This window comes from Pagrus pagrus (assembly GCF_965226575.1).
Source record: "Pagrus pagrus genome assembly, chromosome: 2".
Classification (NCBI taxonomy): domain Eukaryota; kingdom Metazoa; phylum Chordata; class Actinopteri; order Spariformes; family Sparidae; genus Pagrus; species Pagrus pagrus.
In genome coordinates this window covers 20,048,139-20,075,573 of record NC_140186.1, presented here as the reverse complement: position 1 = coordinate 20,075,573, position 27,435 = coordinate 20,048,139, and the positions used below count along the sequence as shown (strand labels likewise).

Sequence of the window (27,435 nt, the reverse complement as noted above, 5' to 3'; positions counted from 1 at the left end):
ACGTTAGAGAAAAAACCTTTATATCACAGAATAAGAATCAATAGCTAGAATAGAAAGGGGAAAGGAACTAGGGTGGGTGGTTCTCACTCTGTTTTACCGTGGAGATCACCGCCAACACACACACTCACGCATTTACTTGAAAATGTAGCTGAACGGGCGAAAAAAAAGCCATACAATGGAAAGTCGAAAGCTAAAGCTGTGCTTCCTCATAATCTCCTGTATCACGGCCGGGTGCATCCCCCAGGAATCTAATCACACACGAGAGAGTGGAGCTCTTTATACAGTGGACTTATGCTACTCCCAGATGGTGTGTGTGTGTCTGAGTGTGTGTGTGTGCGCTGATGGATTTTAAATTTTGTTTGTTTGCGCGCATTTGTTTCACACTGACATACATCAATGAACTCAGTGTGTGTGGATGTTTGTGTGTGTTCAGTGTGGAGGCTCAGGGGATTCTCCAAAAGGATCTGAAGCTACTCTCTACTGTTAATGTCCCACGGGGTTCGAACACAAAGTCCTGCAATACCGGCCGAGACAAAGTGAACGATAGCTCACCTTTACAACGCCCGTCTGCCAGTGCGTGTGTTCCTGAACCACCCACTCAAATCTTCTTTTCTGTGATTATATAACTGGGGTAAAGGAAATTCATTGTCTTTCATGTACAGGTGTTTCATGTAATACAACTGTGTGTCTTGGTAAAATCCTTGGAAAGTCTTTGGTGCTTTCAAATGAGAGTAGGAGAGTACAAGTGGCACTCAAGTATGTGGTACCACTCCATTGCTCTCCTCGGCTCCACTCGTCACTAACAGGCTAACGAAAGAAGAATGCTAATTCTTATCTCAGCATCTGCTGGTGCGAGATCTTGCATGTATGCATGCGTGAGTGTGTGACCCTGTTTGCTCATGCACCATGGCCCTTATGAAGGTCGCAGCTGTCCGATGGAAGGCCACGGGTGGCAACACAAGCTGGCACTGCCAACCATCACTACTCTACCCTTACTTTCACCTTCTCCATCATCCTCCTTTCGCGCCTATACAGAATACACTTCCTCCCTCTTTATTTCTCCTCACGTCTCCCTTTTCTCCCCCCTCCTCTTTATCTCCTAACTTTAACTTTTCCCTACCCCCTCCCTGCACCCACCTCCTCACCTTCCATAACCAATTAGTCTCCAACACTGTCTGCACTCCATCAGTCAGAGGTCAATTAACGCTCAAGAGGGCAGACACAGGGAGAAGGGGAATTAACAGTTTGGCATATGCTGACAAACACACAAAATGTGCATGCTCAACACACACCAAGTAGCCACAGATGCACACAAACTGACTTGCTGAAACACTTAAGCTAACACCAGACAGGCAGTGAATTCACTGCGGCAGGTTAACAGGATAAGGTCAGTGCTTTTGGATCTGTGCTATCGTCTCTTCAAAACCTTTCCATTATAACACAGCTTAGCCGCATGTGTCTCCTTTGATGTCTAGCTAAAAGAGAACAGCAATTTGTTATACACAAAATGTTCCATCAGCTACGTTATAATGGCTGAATGGGTTGACCCGGGCTTTTCATTAAGTTTGATAACGGCACCCCCCCCAAAAAAAGATGAGCTTTCAAATGTCTAACAGCTTTGAAAGGGAAGTGCAGCAAAAGGTTGATTGTATTCTTTCTGAACTCCACCAGCACAGAGGAAATGGGCAGATTAGTCACAAAAAAAAAGGTTTCTTAGAATATCTAAGGCAGGCTTCTACTTCATCACTCACTGCGGGACACTGCATATAAAATCTCTCAAACGGCTATCTCTTCAATACATTTCACTGTAGAAAATCTCTTCTGCCTCGACTCTCAGGTCCTGTCCTTGTGTCTGCCGCTGACAGTCAGAGAATAATCGTGTTTTTCTCCCTCATTCTCTCTCGCTCCTTTTCATCCTTCTACCTCCATCCTCACCTCTGTGCTCTTTTAATTTATTCTTTTTCTGAGTAAACATCCACTCTGCTTACAATCAAAGCGAAAGCCAAACAAGGAAACAGAACTAAACCAACAGAGCCCCATCGGAATTGTAAAGACTGCATACTCAAGCAGAATGCTAAAATTGCTATTGGAAAGGAGGGATTTTTCAAAGACAAAGGTTAGACGAGTGCAAGAACACAGTTAATTCACATCGAACAATGTTTTTTCTTTTTTTTAAAGTCAGAGTTAATTAAAATCAAACAAGCGTTCTCCTTCTCAATGTTAAAGTCAGTCTTCATTTTAAGCTTTTCAAGAAAACGAATCTTCCTCTCAGGGAGTGGGGTAATGTCAACAAATGGTAAATTTGACTGCTGCAGAAGGAGATTTAAAGGAGTTCTACCATACTCTTTTGTTTTGTCCTTTCTTTTAGTTTACTGGTTGTTCTTGTGTATGTAAAAGATCATGAAAGTTAATGTCAAAGTCTGAACCAAAGAAGAGTCTCTCTCCCACAGAAAACACTGCTTCTGACTTTATGACATCACACTACTTTACCATGTCAGACATTTGCATAATTTATGCCTAATGGCTAGTTTGGCACAAAAAATTGTTTTAGCATAGTTAATAGTAGTTGTTAGCGGTGCTGGGTCAGGCATGTGTGAACTGACCAATCAGAGCAGACTGGGTAATCAGGAGGGGGGACCTTACAGAAACAGGAGCTAAAACAGAGCATTTCAGACAGAGTGAGAATACAGTGCATGAGACCACCGATGGGTTTTTTGCACGCTAAAGAATGTAAACCTTTCTAGTGGTAATCCAAAATAAATAATAAACTTAAAAATGATCATAATATATCTCCTTTAATTTCTAAATAAATTGTATGAGATTCTGCCTTTTGCTTTAATTGCAATGACATCCAATTAGGCAAAAAAAAAAACACACACACATGTTTACGTCCTTTTCTAATTATTATGATGAACACCTTTTGACAGCCAAGGCGAACTCTTACCAAACACCAGGGCATCTGCTGTTGAGACAGCATGTTTTAAGGTATATAGGTGGTTAAAGCAGCCAGAGAGCCACGATAGAGGCTAACAAATCCCCTCAGTGCACTACAAGAAAGGACAACATCAATCTCAGTGACAGAGGACTATTTCCACCCTGGTTAACTTATTTTAGAGAGTGATGGGGGCAGAGAGAAACATTTTGGGGGAAAGAAACAGACTGTGTGCTCAATCTGCCTTCTCACATTAACTCATTCATTTATCATTATGGTCTTAACTAAAAGATTATGAGTCTACGCAGAGCAGGGTGAGAAATGTAAAAGGTAAGGAGGCCTGACAAAACCGAAAATGTGGTGTAGCGAAAGGTTACATACAGCAAAGAAAGTTTCTAAGACTCGCAAGGTTTTAATTACATATCGCTTTGCTTGACATTTGGAAAAGTAAGCCTTGAAATTGAAAAGTTTTGTATCATTAACCAGTTTTTAATGACACCTTGGCCTTCTGGTCTTTGTTGCTCGCTTGTCTCAGCGATGCCTCCCCCTCTCAACCGCCATCAATCCTTTCCTAATCCATATTCTACTGTACCCTCTCCACTACCATCCATCCACCTCATGTCCTTCCTTACTCATCTCATTCTTCTCCCTCTGGCGCTGGTACTGCTTGGCATTTCATCATAATCCCAATCATTCATCATCATCGTTTCTTACCTCTTTTCTCCCTTTCATTTCTTCTCCCTCATCCATCCTCACATCTCTTTCTTCCTTTCTCTCACACTAAGCCCTTGGCGCGCATGGCTACAAGCGGGAACTAGCCAAGACGATACTGTGCCGCTTCAGTGCCAAACAAAATGAGGCTTAACAATTTAACACTGCGACACGGCAGTAAATTCTTATTTTACATTATTGAGCTTTTTTTGAAAGACAGTTACACACCAATTACAGAAGAAGAATGTAGACAGCAAGCGATGGATGACAACCTATCATTACCTCCTCTATCATTTTTCTCTTGCCATCATTCAAACTGAGAACCCTCGAGAGGCTTCTGAAAGAGCCTTTTTATGCACAAATACTTATTTGGTAGGCAGTCATGCCTAAAATCTTTGAATCAAAAGCTAACCCGTTTTGTAGTAAAATCATTTGTACATCAATTTGATGCACAAATCCCCCCCCACCTTTTTAGACAGACTACCATGGTTGTGCACCTTAACACTCTTAACAACATTTAAGCTTTTGATATGTCTGTTATTGCCAAATTTTTCTCAGCTACACTTTGCATTTTGCCTGGTGTCCTGGGGTGCAGGCATCAAAGCAAAGGACGCTAACAGTCTGAATAAAGTCAAAGACTGAAAGTCTGCTGTTGGCTCTAAGCTTGTCACCCTGGAGGAGGTGGCGGAGGACAGGATGCTGGCAAAACTGCTGGCTATCATGGACAATGTCTCTCACCCCCTCCACAAAACTCTGGACAAGCTTAAGAGCAGCTTCAGCCACAGACTCATTCAACCCCGCTGCCTAAAGCAACTGCACAGGAAATCATTCCTACCTGGTGCGGTCAGACTTTATAACGCTCACTCCATAACACACAAATAATGCACTTTAAATTATTATTACTGTAAATACTGCACCTTATCCTCTCGCACCTTATGTTCCTCTTTTATTTTATACCTCACTATTTTATTTTATTTTATTCTATTTTACTTACTACCTCTTATTTTATTTTATAGCTACCTAAACATTTTATTGTATATAGTATTTTATTGTTTCTATATTTGCCCATTTTGATTGTACTTGCATTTGAATGTACCCGCTGCTATGACCTAATTTCCTCTCGGGGATTAATACAGTTAACTATCCGTCTATCCGTCTACCTGTCTATCTATCAATCTAAAAAAAGGTTATTACAGCACTTGATTACAGTCACAAGAAACAAACACCAGCCAACATTCTCTGTCTTTCACCTTCTTCTGGTCCCTCCACCGTTGCTCCAGCTTGGCATCCAGGTGGTTGGCAGCCGTTGCCCACTGCTGTGCTAGGCGGCGAATTCTGCGCTTCATGAAGCTAAGGGACTCCTTTCCTGTCCCAACCTGGTCCAGCAGTACAGTGAGGTCTGTGCGGAAGGCAGCCTGGAAAGGGAATGGATGGAAAGTAAAAGGAGAAATGGAAAAAGTGAAGAAAAAGTGCGAGAATAGTCATTTAAAATGTTGCATTTGACCAGAAATGTGGGTGTCAGCGTGAGCGGGTCCATCACTTTGGAAATATCTCAACAACTATTCGATGGATTCTCATCAATTTTGATACAGATCTCTCTGGTGCCCAGTGGATAAAATACTACTGTCTTTGGCGAGCAGTTGACTTTTCCTCTTGCACCACCGACAGGTTTTTTGATCAGAGTGAAATGTGTTGATAACTACATTTCCATGTGACTTGGTGCAGTAGATATTTGTGGGCTATTTTAAACTTTGTTGATCCTCTGACTTTCACAGAGTGGAGATCACAGATCATTTTACCTGTCCCCCTGTGGTCTGCTGAAGTAAGAGTTGGTCTTTTTTCCGTGAAACCTCAGTTTCTGCTCAACCAAACTGTAACATCTTCAACCAGCAGCCTTCTATCCTCAACGTTCCTGGGGAGGTTACTGGGGAAGCGATTATGAGTGAATACTGGTGTAACCAGGGTAAGTAACAATGGCATAATAACTGACGCAAGGCGGCACTTTCCATGCTTTAGCGTTAGCTACGTGGGATAAGCAATAATAACAGTGTTAGCAGTACTCACTTGATGAAGTTGCTAATGTAGATTTTCATGAATGAATGATACGCTGTACAAATTGCTAAGAATGTTACATCAGCTAATGTAACTTGTGCATGCAGATCTTTTTCTTGTGTGTGATGGTAATTCTGTATTCTCTGCAAAGACAGGAAAACAATTGCTGGAAGAATTTTAAAAGAATAAACCATTATGTATGATGCATTATTAGTCTTGTCAACGCAAATGTTTGAGAGAAGTATTTCACGAAAAACCGTGTCTCAAAAGAGAATCGTGTGAATTAGTTTTACTATTTCGAGGCTGGCTTTTGTTTCGCTTGTCAAAGAAAAGTATGGAGAGAATTTATATCAGCAGCTAATGCTCTAAACAATCCAGACTTTGCTCCTCTGAGAACAACCTTGGCTCAACGCTGTCTGTGCGCAAGATAGAGGAATACTGTAATCCACAGTTTAGTAATTTTGGTTCAGAAGGTAAGATGGAGATATCGGTCTTCATTTACACTGACATTCTCCTTTACTTCAGTTCTGTTGCCACAAATAAAGACGTAAAAGGCAAGGTGAAACCATACACACAAAAATATAGTGCACACACATCACTTTAATGACGATTTTAAACGTCTATGATTGCTTTGTGCTCCCAAACAAACACTGTAAAAGGCTGACCAAGCCACTGTGACTATATACGTAGCTAGTATGTGTGTGCAGCGAAGACTTTCCTTTTTCATTTGGTGAACATCCAAATTTAGAGACCTTATTATCATTGCAAAAGCTTTTCCCAGAGGGCACTTTCACCTGCATTGTGCCACTACTGTGAGGAACGAAGTAGTTAATTTTTATGTAAAGGTAATTTAATAAAAAAATAAAAAAATAAATACAAAAAAAAAGCAGTGGAAGATTTTACTGTTCCTTTACAATAGTCATCAAGAGGAACTGTGAAAGACTTTCACAACTTTATTCATGAATGAATCCATGTCACAAGTTGTGTCAGCATTCTGAAGCAAGAAAGTATGCTTTTGTGGGGATGACACGACAAGCTGCTCACACTATGTTGGTGTGTAATTGTTTGTCTTGGAAATGTTTGTGTATGGAAATGAAGTATTAAAGTTTTCACTGCTCCATGACCTCAAAGTCAGTGAGAAAATTAGACAGTAGAGGATAATGATGAGGGGGGTCAGACCTGTTTTAATTAGTGGAGTGAAGAGGGTCAGATGAAGGTTAACTATTGTGTATGAATGGGGACAAACTGCTCACACTCCTATTACTGCACAGCCTCTTTAAAGCAAAAGGACCGTCAGCACTCCAACATTAATCACTCCTGTCTGTTCATTTTTAATTTTCTGTCTTTGTCATTATAAAAGCCTGTTTCAAACTGAAAATATGAAGAGTGAGAAACATATTTTTTATGTTATTTTTGTTCTGTAAAAACTGTAATTATAACACAACCGCCTCTTATTGACCAATTCAAGCAGCTGAATAAAAATAAAATTGTTTCTTCTTTTCTACTCCCTCTACTCTCCATCCATTACTGGCCTGAACATTTTAGTTTTCATTTTTCTCAAAAACATTAAATATTGAGGCAAGCAATTTACACTTAAGGTCACTGACTAGTGAATAGATGTTTATTTAGGTGCAAACAGCACGACAAAGCTTAACAATGAAGAGTTTATGTGAAGGGCAATGATGTGCATGTCAGTAACATGTTTTATTCATGTCATGAGATAAGAATCATTATTTTCTTTTTTTTCACACTACAAACAAAAAACTGCATATTTTTCCTACCAAAAATGAAAAGGAAAAAATGTCCAAAGGGGATAGTACTGCAGTAACAGTCTTTCTTAAATATATGACAGCTAAATGAAACAAATGTGAAGAGGGTGATAAAGCGAAGTCCATTCCTTATAATAAGCTGCATTCTTTGGCCCTCATGTCGACCTTCACATTTTTTTGTGAAATGCCAAAGAAAGTGTTGCCCTGATCTCCCATTAATTTGTACCACTGTAGTATTTCCACATAGTCTCGGTGCACTGAGCACACTCAGAACAAGCTAGTGGCCTTTTAGGAGGTCAGATGGGGGCTTTTTTAAGCAACAGACAATAGAGCAGATCTGCAGGTGTCTTTTATTTATATGAACTGAAAATCTAAAGCTGAGTGTTAAACCCCTCGGTTGTGAGCAATGAGTAGTATTACCTTGGAAGGTGAGTAACCTGTGAAAGTATTGGCTTCAAATGGACAAACTAATATTGTGTTCATAAAGCAGCAGGTAAAGGTCCTCAGCTCTCCTGGAAACAGATTTAATGTCATCTGTATTATGTCCTCTGAGTATAATGTACACTGCTTCATCAATTCAGTGGTGTCAAACTCACCGCTGTAAGAAATGTCTTTGTTGGCAAAGCCTTTTTAGTGCTATCCTAATTGTAGACAATAATTTAATAATTAATTAATAATAATTTTCCCAGGCTGAAAAGGTTGAAAAATATATTACTTGGTTTGTATACTCAGACTGAGTCAGAAGATACTCCCACACACTGCATCTGCTCTCTCTCATCACAGAGAGAAGGACTTCACCTCTGTTGTACCTTTTGGTCTATACATACTGTTGAGATGGTTGTTTTCAAAATTAAGTCATTTATGATTTAAAAATACTTGGTGACCTTTGTATGTTAAAATAATTAACTAATGAATGATCTTAATACTTTAAAGAGATCATGACATAACTGCTGTAGGCATATTTAGTTAAGTCATGTTTATGTTTGTATCGACAGTAAGTAGTATATTGGTTGCTTCTTTCGTGGTGCATTGCAAGCATGCACAGTTTACACTTTCACCCACTGTATGTATGTCCATAGTCAGGGCTGGAGACTAACGGCGTCCCGTCGAACCAGGGACGATATGTCCTTGGGAGGAACAGAGATCTTTCCACAGGCGCCACAGGGACAACAAGTATGTATTAGTATGTATAACTGTAACTATCACTTTGCAAATGACAAACAGAGGAACTATAAACAGGGCATGTCTTTCCATGTCATTACTATAGTTATAGTCTTGTACAGCCAGACTGTGTCAGCGCTAGTTGCTATCAATGACTGGCTCTCAAAATACGACGCTTTAAAATCTGAAAGCAAGCAGTAAACTCGCTAACGATGGGGGATGCACCCTATCTTTTCCCTGATAATGCTACATCGTGAACACCTAATCTGTGTAAAATGAGTAAGAGCTAGTTCGCTGTTAGCAGCTGATGTGCAGCAGATGCCTGCTGTATACAGTAAGTACTTAGAATACAATCTACTACTAACAACTATAGATGGTTATAACAAAGTAAAGAAACAACATTTAGATTTTGGGATGGTTTACATTCACTTCCTGACAGTTATTTATGTATTTGTTTTTACAGGACGGTTGCAGGATAGTGGTGAAAAAAATTTGTCTGCAGCCCTGTCTATTGTAGCGTTTAAAGTCTTTTTTGTTGCCATGCATGTTTGTGAGTGATCCCCTAACCTGTCTTTTGGGGGGCTTTGCCTGCTGCACATACTGGGTTGGAGGGCTGCTGTGGTTCCTCCAGGCCAGTGGGGGGCAGAACCACTCCACCTCACTCAGGTAGATGAGAAAGGAGCAGTCTGATCCGTCGACACCGTAGAAGGCATAGCAAGGGTCTGATGTCCAGCGTGCACGCATCCACTGGTTGGAATACAGAGACCAAATACATTAAGGGCAATTTATGTACAATCATGTATCAACAAAATCATATCAGCACATGGAAAAACTAAAAATAGCAGGTCAGAAGGGATTATGAATGATTTTTTGTCGCAATAGTTCCTTAACTCAAGGGCTATAAGCAGGTTACCTGCTACTGGGCTGCAAGGAAACTCATAAATCAGGAACACGACTAAATACATTTAATTGAAGCACTACATCAGGCTTTTTTGCTGTAATTACCTTGAACTTAGCATAGCTTGTCTCTAATGAATCTTTCCACATCACAACATGTAATGTCTTGCACCAATGCGATAGAGATTTTAAAGAAGCAAATGAAAATTACCATTGCAATTTCAGCTATTACTGATGCAACGCGTCACTAAAAAAAGAAAACCTGCTGTACCATCATATCTAAAATTAAACCAGCTGATTGATACACTCACATCTACTTTCCCTGGACACTCTGGAAAGCGGGGGTCTCTTGGTACTTCACACTGGCTTGACGTCCCATCTCTCATTACTGAAAAGACAAAATTGAACGTAATTTTACCCTCAGTTATAGAGCGTAAATGTATTTCCTGTAGGCTGGCGAGCAACACACTTTGATCCACTCCCATTTTGAAATATCAAGCCAAATTCATACAACTCAAATCATCAAAGAGAGCTAGGATGGAGCAATAAAGGAAAAATAAATGGCTAAAACAAGGTCAAATTAAATATACAGTATGTAATTTCTGCCTCTAGGGGTCTCAGAAGACGTGAGTAACATATAGGAGTTGTTGTCATTTTTAAGCAACCACCACTGCTGAATGAAAATCTGTTAAAATGACTCAGGGACACACGTTGACAGACGAGGTTATGAGTAAACTTGAGTAAACTTGTGGATTTTTCAGGGCTTGAACATTTGGAAAGATTTGGGAAATGTTAGTACACAACTCAACAAAAGATACAACAAAGGTCTAGTCATTTTTAGATATTTTAATAAGGAAATATTCATATCATATATAACTATATGAAAAGGTAAAGGTACAGGCATTGACAATATATGCTTCTTGTGAGTAAAAGTCAAGTTGCATGCCTTTGCATTACCCACAGTCACTGCTTCATTAGTCTACAGGCCCGCTAGCTTAACTCACTTAAATCAGATGGCTTTAATATGAATATTTATCCTCCAGTGAAGAAAACTATTCCAATAGCAATCAACCAGCGTAATAATATCTCTCAGCTCATTTAGCAGCATATGGTGCATGGCAAAGACTCTCAAAAGTCTTATTTCTTAAATCTAATAATTTTCACAAAATGACTGCAGACATGACCTCGCCTGACCCAGAGGCTCACCCCTCCAGACCTCACATTAAAAGCTTTTCTCCACTTGCCTGTGGACATTTTACAGTAATATTCACTTTCTCTCTCATCATTAACATCATCGCTTCCAGCTTGTGCCGTGTGTGTGCCGTCGGTACCCATAAATCCCTGTGGTTTCCCCTTTGCATCATCACACCGTATCGGCTCCACTGCAGTGCACACTAAACTATTCACTGGGCTCTGACAAAGCAGCACAGCCTGTCTCCCACTGCTGCCAACAGTCCTAGGGTTACGCTAGCGAGTATGTCTGCTCACTTAGGCTACACTCACTGTATTAATTGCTCCACTGACTTAGTTAACTGCCTCCGTGCTGCTGATGTGAGGGAAAGATGGGCAGAGAGTGACAGATAGAGAGAGAACTGGAATGATACCGTCTGACTATAGAAGCAATGCAGCTTCAGTATCTCATTTTTTCTCCGTCTTTCAAACTCTCCCCCTCCCTTCTTCTCTCCCTCCTTTTCTCTCTGGACCCAACAAATTTGCCTTCTCTCTAGGTTGCGTCTGTTTCCATTTGCCTAATGAAAAAGAGACATTTCTCCACATAAGTCTTCCCCGGGGCTTCTCTTCTCCATCGACTGTGAACACACACGCAGAGACACACGTTGCTTACAAATATGATTACAATAGCGGCCACTGTAGGAACAATTACCAATGTGGTCAGCTAACTAGATAAAAACTTGACTCCTGTCCCTGCAAGACAGAACATAAAAGCTTCGTCGGTGCTTGAGGGGAAGGAAATTCTAATCACGCCCTCTTTCTCTCATTCCCCCATCATTCCCTCTCGCACATGCCTGACCACGAGATAAATAAACTGCCACTGAGCCGTATGATAATAAAGTCTGCCGGCAGTGTTTCAATTCATCTGTGATTAGAGGAAGCAGCAGTGTTTTCATTCTGGCGTGTGCCATCGTCCCTGCAGATGCAGCAGGGAAAAACAAAAGGAGATGTAACGCTCATTTATTCTCTTGTAAAGAATTGGGCAATTACCCTCAAGAGAAAAAGTGAGAGAAGAGAGTACGAAAAAATGATTATAATGGTTTTATTATGTGTGTGTATGAGTATGTGTGTGCGCGTACAGAGTTGTCACAAGCTTAGTGTTATTTAGGTTCTGATTAAAAATGTGCAAGAGTCAGACAACAGAAAACAACAGGGTTGGATGGAAGCAATAAAGCGAAGATGAGATATACAGAGATGACCACAGTGTACCGCATGCACAACAGTGCTTCCCAGATGACTTGATTACTCACATTTGTCTTCCTACTTTTCTAAAAATAAAATCTGTCTTCTGTCTTATGAAAGAATTCTTCCTGGTTTTGCCTTAAAGCTAAAGCCAAAGCAAGAGAAAATGCAGCAAAGTATCCACAAGATGCTCTGGAACTCTCAGACCTCAATTTTTAGATTTTGGATTGATGTTTTTGATAACCTATTTCTAATTTTACTGCTGTCGTCACACATAGCATCAGTATTGTTTTCTATGGTTTCTTGAAACACTCACCTGTGTTTTTGACGATACAGACCGCCAGAAGAGTTTTTTATCAGCTGGAAAATCAGCTACATTTCCTCATTTAAACAAGTCTGTGACTGTGTCTCTCTGCTCTGCATGTGTGAGTCTGAAGATGTGGTTTGTATTCTGTTTTGTTCCCTTGTTAATATCAGCAGCAAATGAAGCTCCAACACAAGCTGACAGCTGTGCAAGAGTCCAGCTGCACTTCCAGTTGAACATCACTGAAGAATCTCACTAAATGCATCTTTTCTCTCTCTTTTCTCTCCCCACACCCGTTCTCTAATGGTTAGAACCCATCCAATGTAATATAATCATCGGCATAACATAATACAGTACATGGTTCAAACCAGAAAAATGAAAAAAGTTTCAGATCCGAATCATGTCCTTCACTCTGAACTCCAGCTTCCAATGCAGGTAGGTGATTCATGGCTCTTTGGTTTTAGCTAAACAATGCAAAAATTAATTTAAACTTGGGTGTCTGCCATGTGTTGTGAATGTCTTTGATTGGTTTTATTGTGTATGTTTGATTTTATGACCACAATCCAAACCTATTTCCCCTTCCAGTAAGTTAGTTAATCAATAAACTATTTATCATAAGCCATAAGCATCTGCCAAACAAATGCAATGTAGTGTAACAAACAGGTTGCACAGGGGTTCAATAGCATATCAATGTCAGTGTACTCTCACAGAGTACATGTTTGACATAGGAGGATTGAACTGAATTGGGCTGGGCAGTACATCGATTTTTAAGGTATATCGATATTTCTTCAAATGAGATATAGTTTGAGACAATACCATTTATATCGATATAATGTGATAATGGGCTACATAACCCCTTTATTCTGTAAAGCCATGCCAGTTTGCGTTTCTCCACTCACAAGTTGTCCTGCAACACAGCGTGCTGCGCTTCTTTTTTTTTTAATCAGTCCTTTAATTAGTCTACAGTGTGACAAACGTAGGCAAGTGCTACACAAAAATCTGTCTGCCCCATGAATGAAATCACTGCAGTAGCACCCATGCAATACATCATTATGCTGCTTATGTGTGAGACAGAGCTGCTTGATTGTGTGAGATGAAGGTCGGTGTGTTTGATTGTGTGAGGTGAAACCCCGTCTTTGCATTTTATTTTAAGAAAAGTGGGGTCTCAACTGGGCTCTGACTTACAACTGAACATTTAGCCCACTACAAAGATATACTGTATAATGTGAATCGCCATTAGGCCCAAAAATATGGAGATATGAATTATGGTCCATAGCGCCTAGCCCTAATAGGATATGATTGCTTGATGTTGTGTGGATACTGTACAGTAGATAGTGTACTTATCTACTGTTCTTGTAACTTAATAAGTCTCCCAGAGCCATGTACTCATGACATCAATCACTTATTTTCTCATCACATAAAGTAAAGTAAAACAAGAGGTTAAAAGCATTTCACACTGATGATGATGATGATGATGATGATTAGTGCTGTACCTCTTCCTTGCACCATACTGTTTTGCAGTATCTGCTCCACCCTGATGGCCATGTTGGAAACGTTCTGGGCTATAGCCTGGATCCTCTCCACCAGGCTGGCTGGTTGAAACCTGCACACACAACAACAGCAACAACAACACATAAATGTAAAGTGAAGAAGAAGCGATAAAGGCACACAGAAATAAGAGGAGCCTTCACACTGTTTTCACACAATGTAAACTCAATTTAAATCAAAGTACCTTGCACAAAAAGCATGCACCTCTGCATCAAGTAGAACCACTAATCCCACACCAGTACCCATGGTATCATCTCCTCCTCAGTCCTTTCCCTATCTCCTCCTTCACTTCCGCCATGGGCTAGTCCCCCCGTCTTCAGTTATTCCCCGTTTCTGTCCAATTCCTGTTTCAACTTTTATTCTGTCTCATTCTTTCTTCCCCTCCCTCCCGTTTTACATCTCAACAGATGTAGAAGTGTTGGTGGGAGATGCAAATTGTTAGACACTTGGTTGGAGCGTGAAATAGAAAAAGACCTGTGCTGTTAATACCACTTCCTCTGTAGAGTGAGAGACTTCCCGTTTACATAATAGGATGTGTGGGAAATGTGTGTGTTGTTGTTGTGTGAATGTGTTTGCATCGGTTTGTGTGCTCATTGTACTGTAGTTCTGCATATTTCCAAAGCATCTGACTGCATGATTGCATATCATGCAAAGCCAAGCCTGTGTAACCACATATTCTCATACTGCTGTGCCCATTATGTCCATTTAAATGACTTGATGTCAGTGCACGTTCTGTGAGTGAGCTTGCGCGTGTGCATGCGTCTTCCTGTCTCTCTGTATTGTCTAATCAGCAGATGGTATTAACCCTCATTAAACCCAGAGGCATAAATGCACCATAAAAACACATCAGAGGTGATGATCATAACTATTGATTGTGTTTGTGTGTAGGGGATGGAATGCAAAGCTACTTAAATAAATACATTCCAACAGCAGCTGTATGAAAATTAGCTAAAATAAAAAAGGAGGCAGCCATAAAAGTCACAAGAAGTCACTTGAAAGCATCACTAAGTGTTTTTCCGGTCTGTTTAATATGTTTACTAAAAGAGAGAAGCCATTATTGTTTAGTGCATGTGTATTTCAGGGGCAACAGCTTCCTCCAAAATATTAGACAATCTGCAGAAATGTAAAGCTGATGTTACTTTCAGTTTTTAATTTGCATAAAATAAAGCTTATACATATGTAGAAATACATCTCTGAATGTGTGGCGTATATTACGTAAATAATTTAGGGTTGGACTTTTATTTATTAAGACTTCCATTAGCAAAAACTAACAGACAGAAGGGAATGCAATCTTTCAATAAATAAACAAAAACAAACAAACTTTTTGTGGAATAAGTGACATGATCACAAGTTCTCATTCAAGATCTACGTTTTCAAAATGTTATTTAAATCATAATTTAAATTAGTTTTAACTTCTGTAACTCAGAATGTCTATCTAGTCTTTATATGATGTTTTTTTAATGTCATTTTGTCTTTTCCCCGGTCTGAAACCCATGTGGCAGCGCACAGGCTGACATCTTGCAGTGGATGTTTACACACCACCTGAAGCTCAATCTTGACAAGATCACACCGAGCTGCTCCTCCTTCCAGGGAAGTCATAACTCTGTGGTGTCCCTGGCTCAGGCTGTAAGGAAACTAGGTGTGACACAGTCCTTTGCCAATATTGCTGGGACAAGATGCTCCTGCAGATTCACGCACCACAACATCAGAAGGAAATGTCTGTTCCTCACCCAGGAGACAGCACAGGTTCTGGTCCAGGCTCTTGTCTTGTCTCGCGCCTAGACTACTGTGCTTGCATATGCCAGCAGGCTCTCCCACACTACACAGCTCCTCTCAACCCTGCAACGGGTATTGGTGGCTGCTCAAATCCGATTCAACTCGCTGGTACCACGCTGCAAACGGCTCAGGCCCACCCTTCATCCAGGACAGATTCAAACCACACAAGCCAGCCCCTACACTAAATTCCTCTCCTGTCAAATGACTTGCTACTCCATCACTACAAAGACAGCCCTCCTACTGCTCAACAAAATCACGACTGTTTGCTGTCCGGGCTGAACAATGATGGAATGAGCTCCCTGCTGATATCAGGACTGCAGAAACTCTACAAATGAAAACTCGTCTTTTCAGACAGCATCTTGGCCCATGAAAACAAGTAACAAAACAACAACAACAAAAATTCTCTTGCTCTTATTGTTTTTAACTATTTCACTTCAGCTGATATACTTTGCATGATTCTTGCAATTTTGGTTTGTGCCCATACATTTGCTACTTGCTTTGCATAAGGTCATCAGCCAAATACATGTATTGAAATGTCTGTGTTTCTGTTTCACTGCTGTGAAAACAATTACCGTTTGGGGACAAATAAAGTTCTTCTCAGCCATGCTTGCCATAGCTCCATCCATCAATTTTTCACACTTATCTGTGCTTGACAGCTGTTGTAAGGTAGCTCATTCATCTGTCTCCCTAATCAATGTCCTTGAGCTCTTCCTGGGAGATCCCAAGGCGTTCCTAGGCCAATCGGAATACATTATCCCTCCAGCAAGTTCTCGGCCTGCTATGTGGTCTCCTCCCAGTTGAATATGCCGAGAATACCTCCACAGAGATGGGGCAGGACAAGTCCAAACCCCCGTAATAAACCTTCTTCAAACAGAAGCATCTACACGTTTACTCAGAGTTCGTCTGTATATGTGAAGTTCTCACCAAATCTCAGAGAGTAAGCCCCGCCCTGCTAAGATAGAGATAGATCATTTGGGGAGTTTCTATCTATGATCTCATTATTCAAGCCATTACCCCTAGCTTATGAACATAGGTGAAGGTTGGAATAGATGGACAAGTAACCCTCAAGAGCTTTTTCTTGAGGATCAGCTCACGGATCACTATGACAGTCTGATCACTAATCTGATTTGGGGTAGTGAATCTCTTCAAACCCTAAGGGGAACAAGTCATTGTTTTCCAGCAGAGTAGTATGGCCTCAGACTTAAGGGTGCTGATCAACATCCCTGTTGCTTCACACTCATCCGCATAGTTGCACCTTCCATTCTGCACCACCAATGTGTTGGAAAAATGTGAATGTTTTCATTTCCATCAGTTTGATTATTTAGCAGAAAATATTATCTGAATAAAAGCATATGACAAAACTAACTCTAATTTCAGTGAGGTGAATACAGCGTTCACGTTAGTGAAAGCTATTACCTAATATTGTTTTATAATGAGATCCAGCATTTTATTAGGCTATAAAATTATATTAAAACATTTATATTGTTACACGGAGCATTAGACAAAAGTTGCTCTAGAGGATTACAGCTGCCACAGTACCCATCTTATAAAAAGTTGCCAGGTATTTGGCCTGAAGGACAAAACCTTTTCTCGGTAAGCTGAGTAACCCCTGTTACTGTAAAGCTCTCTTTGGGGGGCTTGGCTGTGACTGTGCAGGTTGGCCTCTATAAGACCTGACCTTCTAATCTCACCTCTAATGCCTGCTACAATGTGAACTCTCCCAAGAGATGAACACACACAGGAGGAGAAAAGAAGAGAGTCATAGAAGGACAGACTGGGGCAGGGAATGGATGAAAGGCTGAAAAAAAGAGGGGAGAGTATTGCAGAATAGGATCTAAAGAGGGCAAGAACACAAAGAAAAACATACAGTGGTAGAGTCAAGGAAAGACTGGAATAAAAGCAAATAGAAAATGAAGAGAAGATCAACCATCTAAAGCAAACAAACCCGGAGTACCAGGGGGACCTTTGTGTTAAGAGAGAGAAATGATAAAATTAAGAGATCCTGGGCCCCTTCGTGTGGAAGCCAACAAAACAGCTTGACTAAAACATTAGATGATAATTATGATCAAAGAATACAGAGATATGCATATTTGATGGCCCACTGTTGTGCGCTACTTGCAAACTTCCTTCCTTTTGATGAATGTAGACAGTTGGCTCTTTTACAAATGGGCGAAACAAAACAGAAATGAGGAAGAGCAAAGAGAAGACAAAACGGAGGAAAGTATAGGGGGAGAAGAAACGGCGGGAGGAAATCCACTGACAGATGCCAAGCAGAAGTGGAACACTGTGTAAAGAAGAAACAGACAGAGAAAATCAATGACATCTAGAGGGAGATTTTTCTAAGTATACAATGTGTTCTCATGTTCTCCTCAATTTTCTCCCTCCCTCCCTCGCTATCTAATAGGCTCATCTTCTTAAGGGAAGAGGACAGTTCTGGCAGTATCTCATCAACAGTAGCTGTCCAGAGCAAGAATTGCACGACATGGTGTGAGAATGTCAGCTTGTTGGTTTGTTTGATGGCTGATGTCCATTTGTTTTGGGGTGCGTCCTTACTTATTCCACCCCTTGTGAGGGTGTTAAAATATCAACAACAAAACAAATAACAATTTGTACAATATCTGATGCTGAAACAGATGTTTTACTATACTATACTATATATAGTTATACTATCTTTGAAAGAGTACAAATTCAATGAAACACATTTATGAAACAACCTTTAATATTAACTTCTTGAACATGAAAAAGATTATTTTTTGAAAAGTAACTGCTTCGAAAGCCTTTTCAGGCTGTGATACAACTACCTACTCAATTATGAGATCTTTTCAGCACTTACTTACATAGCCTGACAAACGTATGAGTCAATCGCTCATAAATGTGCCAGCACACAAATCAGATAAACATTTGCCACAGCTATCGGGGAATTTCATCTTATTCCCCTGACAGGCCAATAGTAGTCAACAAGGCTATAACGGTCGATACCGATGTTTGACCAAACTATCAGTGCATCCCTCATACAGTGGCACAGAGAATTAGGTTTGAACAGCATTGTTTATTTCTCCTGCTGATCTATGCACAGAGCAACAGAAATGAAGAAAAATGAAGTGCAAGAAGAATTTAAGTGTCCCCTTTGCTGGCTACTTCCAGCAAAGCTGCAGTATGACATTGACTTGAGTGCTGTGGAAAAGAAAGCCTCCTGGGATAAAGGTTGTTACTGACGGAGCTTAGATGGGTGCTTAAGGGGGGAGAAATAGGTAAAGCCAAGCCAGAGCAGTGATCTTCAGAGAGCGTACGCCTGAGGGGAGACTTACCAATCTCCCCTCTCATCCGCTGCACAGTGAAACGGAGTGAATCAACTGCGCGTCCTTTCCTCCTCGTTCATCTCCCTCCCTCATTTTCTCAGGCTCTTTGCTGTCGCTGTCCCTCTCTCCCTCCCTCGTTATTCTCCCTCCGTTTTCTGCTCTAACGAGTGGCCGCCCTGTGGGCGAATCGCAGGCTGGGGCCTCAGACATCAAGTCCCATTCCCTGCTACACGGGAGTGTGTCAGCACCAATGAAGCTCACACGAAGATGAGACTCCCACCCTGTGTGTGTGTGTGTGTGTGTGTGTGTGTGTGTGTGTGTGTGTCTTTCTGTGAATGCGTGCCTGACTGGCCTGGATTTAGGATATGTTTTTATAAAGCTCTCTCTTCCCATTTGCTCCTATCCCCGTTGGCAAAAATCACACTTTACCGCGTCACTCATACACGACTACCTTTTTTTCACACACTCACTCACCCTGTGTGTATGTGTGAGTGCGAGAGGAAAAGAGAGCTTGGTACGAAATTTTAGTACAAAGGGACAGAGGCCAAGAAAGGAAAGGCAGAGAGAGTAAAGGTTATGAGGAGATGGAGAGATGGAGGCAGGAAATGAGCAGAAACGAGTGATGGAATGAAAATCATCGAACTAAAGAGAGACTTAGGTCATCCCTGTAGTGTGTGTGTGTGTGTGTGTGTGTGTGTGTGTGTGTGTGTGTGTGTGTGTGACCATTAATCCTGCAGGCTATGTCCTTAGCCAGAGGTCTGTGCCCTGGTCTCATGCCCAGACTAGCTTTAACAAGTATTACCTCAAATGAACCAGTTCACAGACACACACATGCATGACACATTTAAACACACACTCATTAAAGACATTTTATTTTCCTCCTTCAGCAGGGAGCCATTAAAGGAATCTCATCAAGACAATAAGTGTGTGTCTGTGTGTCTATAAGTGCCCACCGCAGTTTCTTTAGTCAATACTCCTTTCATTCTTCTTCCTGAATCAAAACTTTCACTCCAGCTATAATAGCTGCTACGGTCCAAAGATCCATTCAGTTCAAACCAAACAACACTGTACTGTAATAAAATGGATTTATTTTTTTTTCGCAGTGTGTTCTGAATTTTATTTTGTATTGTTCACAGAACGTTGCTGTCGAAGAGAACAACTTTCAAGGAGAACTCATTTAAGAAGTACACAAAGAAAGGTGAAGTTGTTGTCGCACAAGTTTGGGTGCCAATCTCTGAGCTCGGAGGAAGTTTTCTTTGGCTTGCTCAGTGATGTTTGGTCTCTGTGGGGAGTCTGATGTTTACTGTTTATAACCCATCAAAACATTTCATGGCTTGGTTCAATTTGTACAAACATAATTTTAGAGAAGCCTTGAAATGCAACTCATGTTTACAAGTCTCACATTTTTAGTTCCTACTTTCTAACTTTAGATCTAAAAGTGGCAGCGAAATAATTCTTTGTTCCGGTGAATCAGAGTGTAAACAAGCAAACCAGTAGTGGGCTGAGGCTATGTGCAGGATTTTAAGGCCTATTTTGTCGGTGTAATTGCATATTCTGTTACATTGATGTGCTTATTTTGTGGTTTTTACAGCTACAGTTTATGTAAATGTAATGTTTTCCAGATAATGTAAAATTATTTTAGATGTAAAATCAATCCCTCTCATATATGATTAAACCAGACATCGTTATTTTCTTAGGGGTGCATAGAGAGGGTAAACAAATAAACATAAACATCTTGTGAAATTAGACCTTGCCTTTGGAGTAACTAAAGCATTGCATCTCTGCTACAAATGTGGGTAATAGGTTGAATGTAATGGTAATGGGGCACCTAGCCAAGCTGAAGGCACTGCTGCTGGGGGTATGCAGCAGTGGCTAAGTGCTTTTTATCCCCCTGTGCCATTAAGGCACCACGACTAACCCTTAGTATAAAGCAATTTTGATCATGCACACTGTATTTTACGCCCCCAAGACCAACTCTGCTTATAAAACATGCAGAGCTATTCATTGAATGTGAAAATTAAAAGAGATAGGCTAATGCAAAACCTGTCAATTACCATCTTGAATAATTCAACGGCGTGAACACCGTCATGGGGATCCTCCCCATCTCTGTCCTCCACTCCGACATTGTGAACTTGGCATGACATGTGCTTGTATTTTTAGATGATAATGAATTATGCTTTGTTAAACTCACAGTATACAATGTCTGAAACAAGGGGTCTCTCAATCAAAGACGTAATTAGCATGGGATTATGGGATATACTGTCTTCTTTGTTAAACAACCATGATAGCCAATGAAAATCTATCAGCAGAAATGTTAACGACAAGGTAATGTTTTAAATTTGTATTCACATTATGTTAAGTCTCCTTTGCTGACTGCATTCCCCCCTCTCCTGGAAGTTATAGAAATAGGCAACCTTATAAAACGCACCATTACCTTCAATAAAATGACTAAATTTCTTTGGGTTTGAACATTTTTGGAGTATTTGGATAAGTACACTACTCAACAAAATATACAACAAGGGTCTAGTTGTTTTAAGACATTTTAATGCAGAAATGTTAAATCTTTAAAGGGGCTCTGTGGAGCTTCTCTGCTGTGCTGGAAGTCAGCAGTTAGTTTATGATAACAGACTCCATTTCTAAGCTAACATTAGCTACTGTTGCGCTCTGTTAGCTGAGCAGAGACACACTGAGACGAAACACTAGAGAATGTGCATTAAGTCACACACATTGGAAAATCTGACCCAAATCTTTCAGGAATAAATCTACACTCCAGCAGCATAGGCTTGTATAGGACACAAAGATATGAGGAAGGTCTCGTTTTTCACATCACCTTACAATCTGCACACATATGGCCATTAAAAAGAGATTCATATGTAATAAATGCAAATTGTTACAGCGGCCCCTTTAAAGAATAACATATTTTATGTTCCTTGTGCTAAAAGTATTACTCCCCCAAGGAGGTTATGTTGTCACCCATGTCCCTTTGTTTGTTTCTTGGTTGGTTGGTTGGTCGGTTGGTTGGTTGGTTTGTGAGCAGGATTACACAAAAACAACTGTATACTTTTTCATTGAACTTGGATGGAGGATGGGTCTCAGCCCAGAATAGACCCCATCAACTTTTGGTGTGAATGGATTAACAAGCAGATCTAGTTCACTTTCTTTAACATTATCTTTGGAAGCATTTTCAGAATTTTTTGTTGATTTCTCAGGGAATAATGCATGGATCGATGATGATGCTCATGGGATGATGCTCTGTGCATAGATCAGCAGGAGAAATAAACAATGCTGTTCAAACCTAATTCTCTGTGCCACTGTATGAGGGATGCACTGATAGTTTGGTCAAACATCGGTATCGACCGTTATAGCCTTGTTGACTACTATTGGCCTGTCAGGGGAATAAGATGAAATTCCCCGTTAGCTGTGGCAAATGTTTATCTGATTTGTGTGCTGGCACGATGATGAAAAAAATCTGGCGTATTTATATGGCTGGTATCTATGAGTGAGAACAATTTCATGCAGCACCTACATCTGGTGATCTTAAATTATGATTAAGCAGTTATGAGTGGTTTAAAATTCAGAGTGAAACAGAGCTAGAGAGTTTGATATTAGATTAGGCTTGATTGAATCAACTGCTGAGTCTTGGCGGAGGTAGGCACTCCAGTGAGTGCCATTCTAGTCATTTCTGTTACACAAAAATGCAGTAATTTGTTACTACATTTTCAACTAATGTAAAGAGACACTTGACACCCATCTGTTATTTCTCCAAGTCATAGGCTGACAACAATACCAGTGGAAGGGGAAACTCTTCATTAGCTACATTTTAAACAGGAAAGTCACACTACATTGATTTCAGCTCTTGTGCTTGACCCTTATTACACCCTGAGCACAACCCTCTATCCACCCTAACTACCCCCTTCAAGGCAATAATTAGAAATTGATTTCTGTTACTGTAACACATGCATGTACCGTCTTAGAGTCCCTGACAATAGACAGAGTTACACCCTTAACAGGGCACTTCCTCCCAGTCATGGCCTAAGACTAGAATGACTTCCCCCACATTAAACAACCCATTACTAGACATTGATTGCAGTTAACACCGACGCCAGACCGTATTAATCGCTCCATCCTTCCGCTCTAGTGCCTCCGTGCACATCTGAACCTGAGCGCTTATCTGGGATCATTTAACAAGGTTTGAGGAAGTGAGGGGATTTCTGTCAGTGTGTATCACATCACTCCTGCTGCACCGAGTTTAGTCAGGCCGTTTGAAAATGAAAGCAGTCAGAATGAAGAGAACGTTAGATAGAAAAGACAAATTGGATGTTTTGGTACTAACGGGGCAAAGAGAGGAGCGGTTTGATAAAGGCAGTAGCGGCAAGGTCATACAAGACTTGTCTGTTTGCAGCAGTGATTTTGAGGTAATAGGCAGCAATTTCCACAAGCGAAAGTAAGGGGAAAAAAATGAGAGTGAAGATGAGAGCAAAATACAATTAGGTGAGGAGTAAAGAGGAGAGCAGATAGAAGTCATGACTACAGTGGAGACAGAGATGTGATGTACGGTATGAATGACAATGAGGAATACATCTTAAATTTGAAGGTGTCATAATATTTCATGTCTCTCTTTTAAAAAGGGGAATTGTACAAAGCTCTACCAGCTGCTCTCTGTTTATACACACCTGAGCCAACCAAAGCACTCCTGGTACTGTACACTGAAAAACCTGATTAAAGTGCATTATCTCTATGTTGCAAATCCACCATTTATATTGTAATTTCAATTTAAGTGAATTTGAAACTACAGCTTAATATGATTTGGTGTTTTCACAGGAGGAAGAATAGGGCATGTAATATATGAATGCATTAGTTTAATCTGCATATCAGACCGTTAAGCTCAAACAGTGTATTTGTTTTTACACTTTTCTAATTGCAAGGTGATGAAAAGATATATCTTTCTGAACCATTGTAGAATGTTTTTAAATAGGATTTGTTCAGTGAAAACTAGAATTATCACCGTGCGAGTGTTTGCCTCTGAGCACCTGTCAAGTTGAACTTTACATCAATGTATGCTGAGACTCGTAAATATCTTAAATTAGCCTATGTAGTTCAGCCTTTAATTGAATAAAAAGTTGATGATTATGTGTATTTTTCCAAAATGAAAGTAATCACTATGTTGACATGTATGACTCAAGTGAATTCTCTTAAGAGACTGTTTTAACAGAGAAGGACAGAGGACTGATCGAGAGCTTCATCACATAGTGCAACGACAATCACCTGAGCTCAATATCAGCAAAACCAATGAGTTTGTGGTTGACTACTGTTGTATGTCTATAAATGTGTAAATTCACCAGAAACAGAGAGCAAAGTAAAGTTCCTTGTATATGTTTACATGCTTGGCCAATAAAGCTGATTCAGATAAAACAAATAGAAGCTACAAATTGTAAAACGTGGGTGCTTCACGCACATTTTCAACCCAGCAGCACAGAAGATCAATACATCGGTGCAGGTTCTAGGTGGGCCCCAATGATTAGTGTCACCAGTACAGTATCAGACCAAATGTGAAATGTAGTCACAATGCCCCAAATGGCTGAAAAACTGTTTTTGCAGAATGTTATGATGTCAGAATGAAGTTGACAATTAACAATTACAATTAATTACAATTATTTTTTTTCTTTTGAGACATTCTTGAGTTATGGCCAAAAATGTGTTTTGTGAGGCCACAGTGACCTTGACTGTTGACATTTGATTACCAAATTATAATCAGTTCATCCTCAAGTCCAAGTAAATGTGTGAGCCAAATGTCAAGAAATTTCCTCTGGGCATTCCTGAGATACGTTCAGTAGAATGGGATGGAAAACCCCAAAACACCATCACAACAGTAGAGGTCTCAAACGTGCATGATCCTTACATTTAAAATAACTGATTTCATCTTCTTTTTGTGTGAATCTCATTATAGCCACATATATCCAGGGAGTTCTGATTAATTTAATACGAGTTTTAGTGTTTACCAAAACCAGTTGGAAATGACTCAGAATCAAAGTGTTAAATGAAGGAAAAACTGAGCACACCTGTTGATTGCAGAGCTGAGCTCATCCAGGCGCCGTGCGTCGGTGGTGGAGGTGTTGTCGAGTTTGGACAGGCTGTCCATCCTCTTCAGAATAACCTCCAGCATGTCACTGATCTTCCTCAGCACACCACGTGACTCCACGCCTCCCAGCACTGAATGGAGAGACACACATAAGGAGAATAAAAAGCTGGACACTGGAGCACATAACCAACTTGTTGAGCAGCATGCACATTAATCACAAACCCTACAGCTCTTCTGGCTCAACTTACTGTAGTTGATTTTGGCTGGATTCTTGTTTTGGACAACTGTCTCTATGCACTTCTCTGCAATGCAGATCAAAAGCAAAGTCTCTACTGATTTGTGCCAAACAAGTGTTTTATGACTAAAAAGACAGAATTCAAATATAAAAAAGAACATCTGAATATCAATGTTAAGTGTCCAACTCTCTCTATTGAGATTATAGGGCAGTTTTTTATGTAATAATATATTTATCTTACAACCTTTAATGACAATTGTGGGGCTGCAATGGAGAAATGTATCACTTGCGGATTCATCCCAATTATCTACTCAACCATTTTTTTTTTGTCATGGCCAATAATCCAAAAGGAAGTAAAGGAAGACGTCAATGAAAATCTAAGAAGCAAATCCAAACATTCTATGAAACAGTAGTAAGTTAACTGTGTATCCAAAGAGAAGTGAGTCATAACAGTTTGATCTTTTGATCTGTAGAGCAGTTTGCTGATGTCACCTCACTGATTAAATCAGTTTTACGGCCGTCATCATTAATTAATATTTGAGGCAGCCAACACAGACTGTTCCCTAATTCATGTAATTAAAAAACAATGATTGCACAAGACGTGTTTTTTTAAACAGAAGTCAACCTGGGTCCTTGTTCTTAATAAAACATGACAGTTAGACAAATTGAAGCTTTATAAAGCCTTTCGATGTCATTGTCCCAATAATGTTTGCAAAAAGTTTGCTGTCAACTGACATCACAATCACACTTCTTTTTCTAATCAAAATACAATGTAAACATGTTTTTTTTTTTTTAAATGTATTGTTAATATTTTTGATAATTAATTGGAAGAAAAAGGTGTTTGGGGAAATGGTGGAGCATGTCCCTTTCTGTTTGATTCTAGTGCTGGTGTTACACTGCAGTTGGGCTGTTCAGGCGGCACATTTAATTGAAATATCATCAAAATTGTAATATGGCCAAGTACAATATCTAATTTTTTTGATAAAGGTTTTGATAAAGGATAAATAATGTGTAACTAACCAGCATTACAAGTACTGTAGTGCTGCACAGATGCCCTGGATTACAAATCTTGTTCTCTCGATGTAAGAAAACATGTTTGTTTGGTACAGACCCCAACAAACATCACGTTATCATGATTGTGGTAGTTTTTTTCAGTGAAAATGAAAACTGCACAAATAATCATTCCCACTTATCACAAATTATATTGCGATGGGATAGCAAAAAATATAATATTGACTTAATGCTAAACTAAGGGATTTTTTTCTAATCCCTAAGGGGGGGGGGGGGGACACAGGACACGTGATTTACAGAGCAGATATGTGCTGTATGAGAAAATAAGGTATTTAATTTCAGTTGGGCTTAGAACATGAATCAACTGTTATTAAAGCTGTTTTTTATTTTGTTGATCAAACTTTTACTTTTCATTAATTCCCCCATTTTTGCTTTGAGCTGACATAAAGCTGTTATTTGTCATTTTCTGCAGCTGGATTGATCATCCACTCTGCTGACAGACCGTCCCTGATTTCTAAAAATGACCATATTCCTTAAAAGAAAGACCACCCCTACCATGATACCAGTTTAACCTCATTAGAGCAGCTCCTCCTCACTTGAGCCTGTGTGTTAATTTTCATCATTCTTCAAGTCTAAAAAGCCAACAGAATGATTATCTTTAGTCTTTAACCTGTATATCTTAAGCTTGATCTCTCATTTCCTCTGCCAACAGCAGTGCACATCGCCCAGTGCCTTATTCTGATCTCTTGTCATAAACTGGCTTTTGTCAAGGCCAGACACTCTGGAGTCTGATGTCTGAATATGGGCTTATTTTATATCCTTTGATACCCTTTGATATGAGAATGAGATTTCCACCAAGACTATGAGTTATGAAAAGCCAGGAACTAATTACGCCAGGGCTCTGTTTCTCAGTCTGTGTCTGTGTGATGGCCAATTTATTTCTTTCACCTATTATAGCAGAGTGGGTTCTCTGTTGATATAAAGGAGGGGCTGCATATGTAATTGTGTGTTGGTGTGGAGAGATTAATCATTGGCCATCAGAGTTGAAAAGTGTGTCTTAACACATAAGCATGCATACACAGTTGCAGCTCCAGAGACAATGAGGGATATAAGTAGAATATACTCTGTGACTTGTTTAAAGGTATACAAGACCTCATCAGGATAATTACACCGACACTGCCAGGGTCAGAGTGTCTAAATTCAACTCATAATGGTTCTGAGTTTATCCTTTTTCCCCACTTTTTTCAAC

At 40.0% G+C, this 27,435-nt stretch overlaps 1 protein-coding gene across 4 annotated transcripts in view; it reads right to left on the bottom strand.

The window, feature by feature from the left end:
* LOC311272544 (alpha-1,6-mannosylglycoprotein 6-beta-N-acetylglucosaminyltransferase B-like) overlaps positions 1-27,435 on the bottom strand; it is a 123,558-nt gene that overhangs the window by 57,042 nt on the left and 39,081 nt on the right. For 3 of the 4 annotated variants that reach the window (XM_084379035.1, XM_084379036.1, XM_084379034.1), the window contains exons 3-7: positions 24,921-25,071; positions 13,732-13,841; positions 9,834-9,910; positions 9,193-9,372; positions 4,894-5,058 (exon numbers count right to left, since the gene is read on the bottom strand). In XM_084379035.1, the coding sequence (XP_084235161.1) occupies positions 4,894-5,058; positions 9,193-9,372; positions 9,834-9,910; positions 13,732-13,841; positions 24,921-25,071 (683 nt within the window). Of the gene's footprint in view, positions 1-4,893; positions 5,059-9,192; positions 9,373-9,833; positions 9,911-13,731; positions 13,845-22,941; positions 22,946-24,920; positions 25,072-27,435 lie in introns of those variants that run through there. The other variant, XM_084379037.1, reaches the window with a different exon arrangement.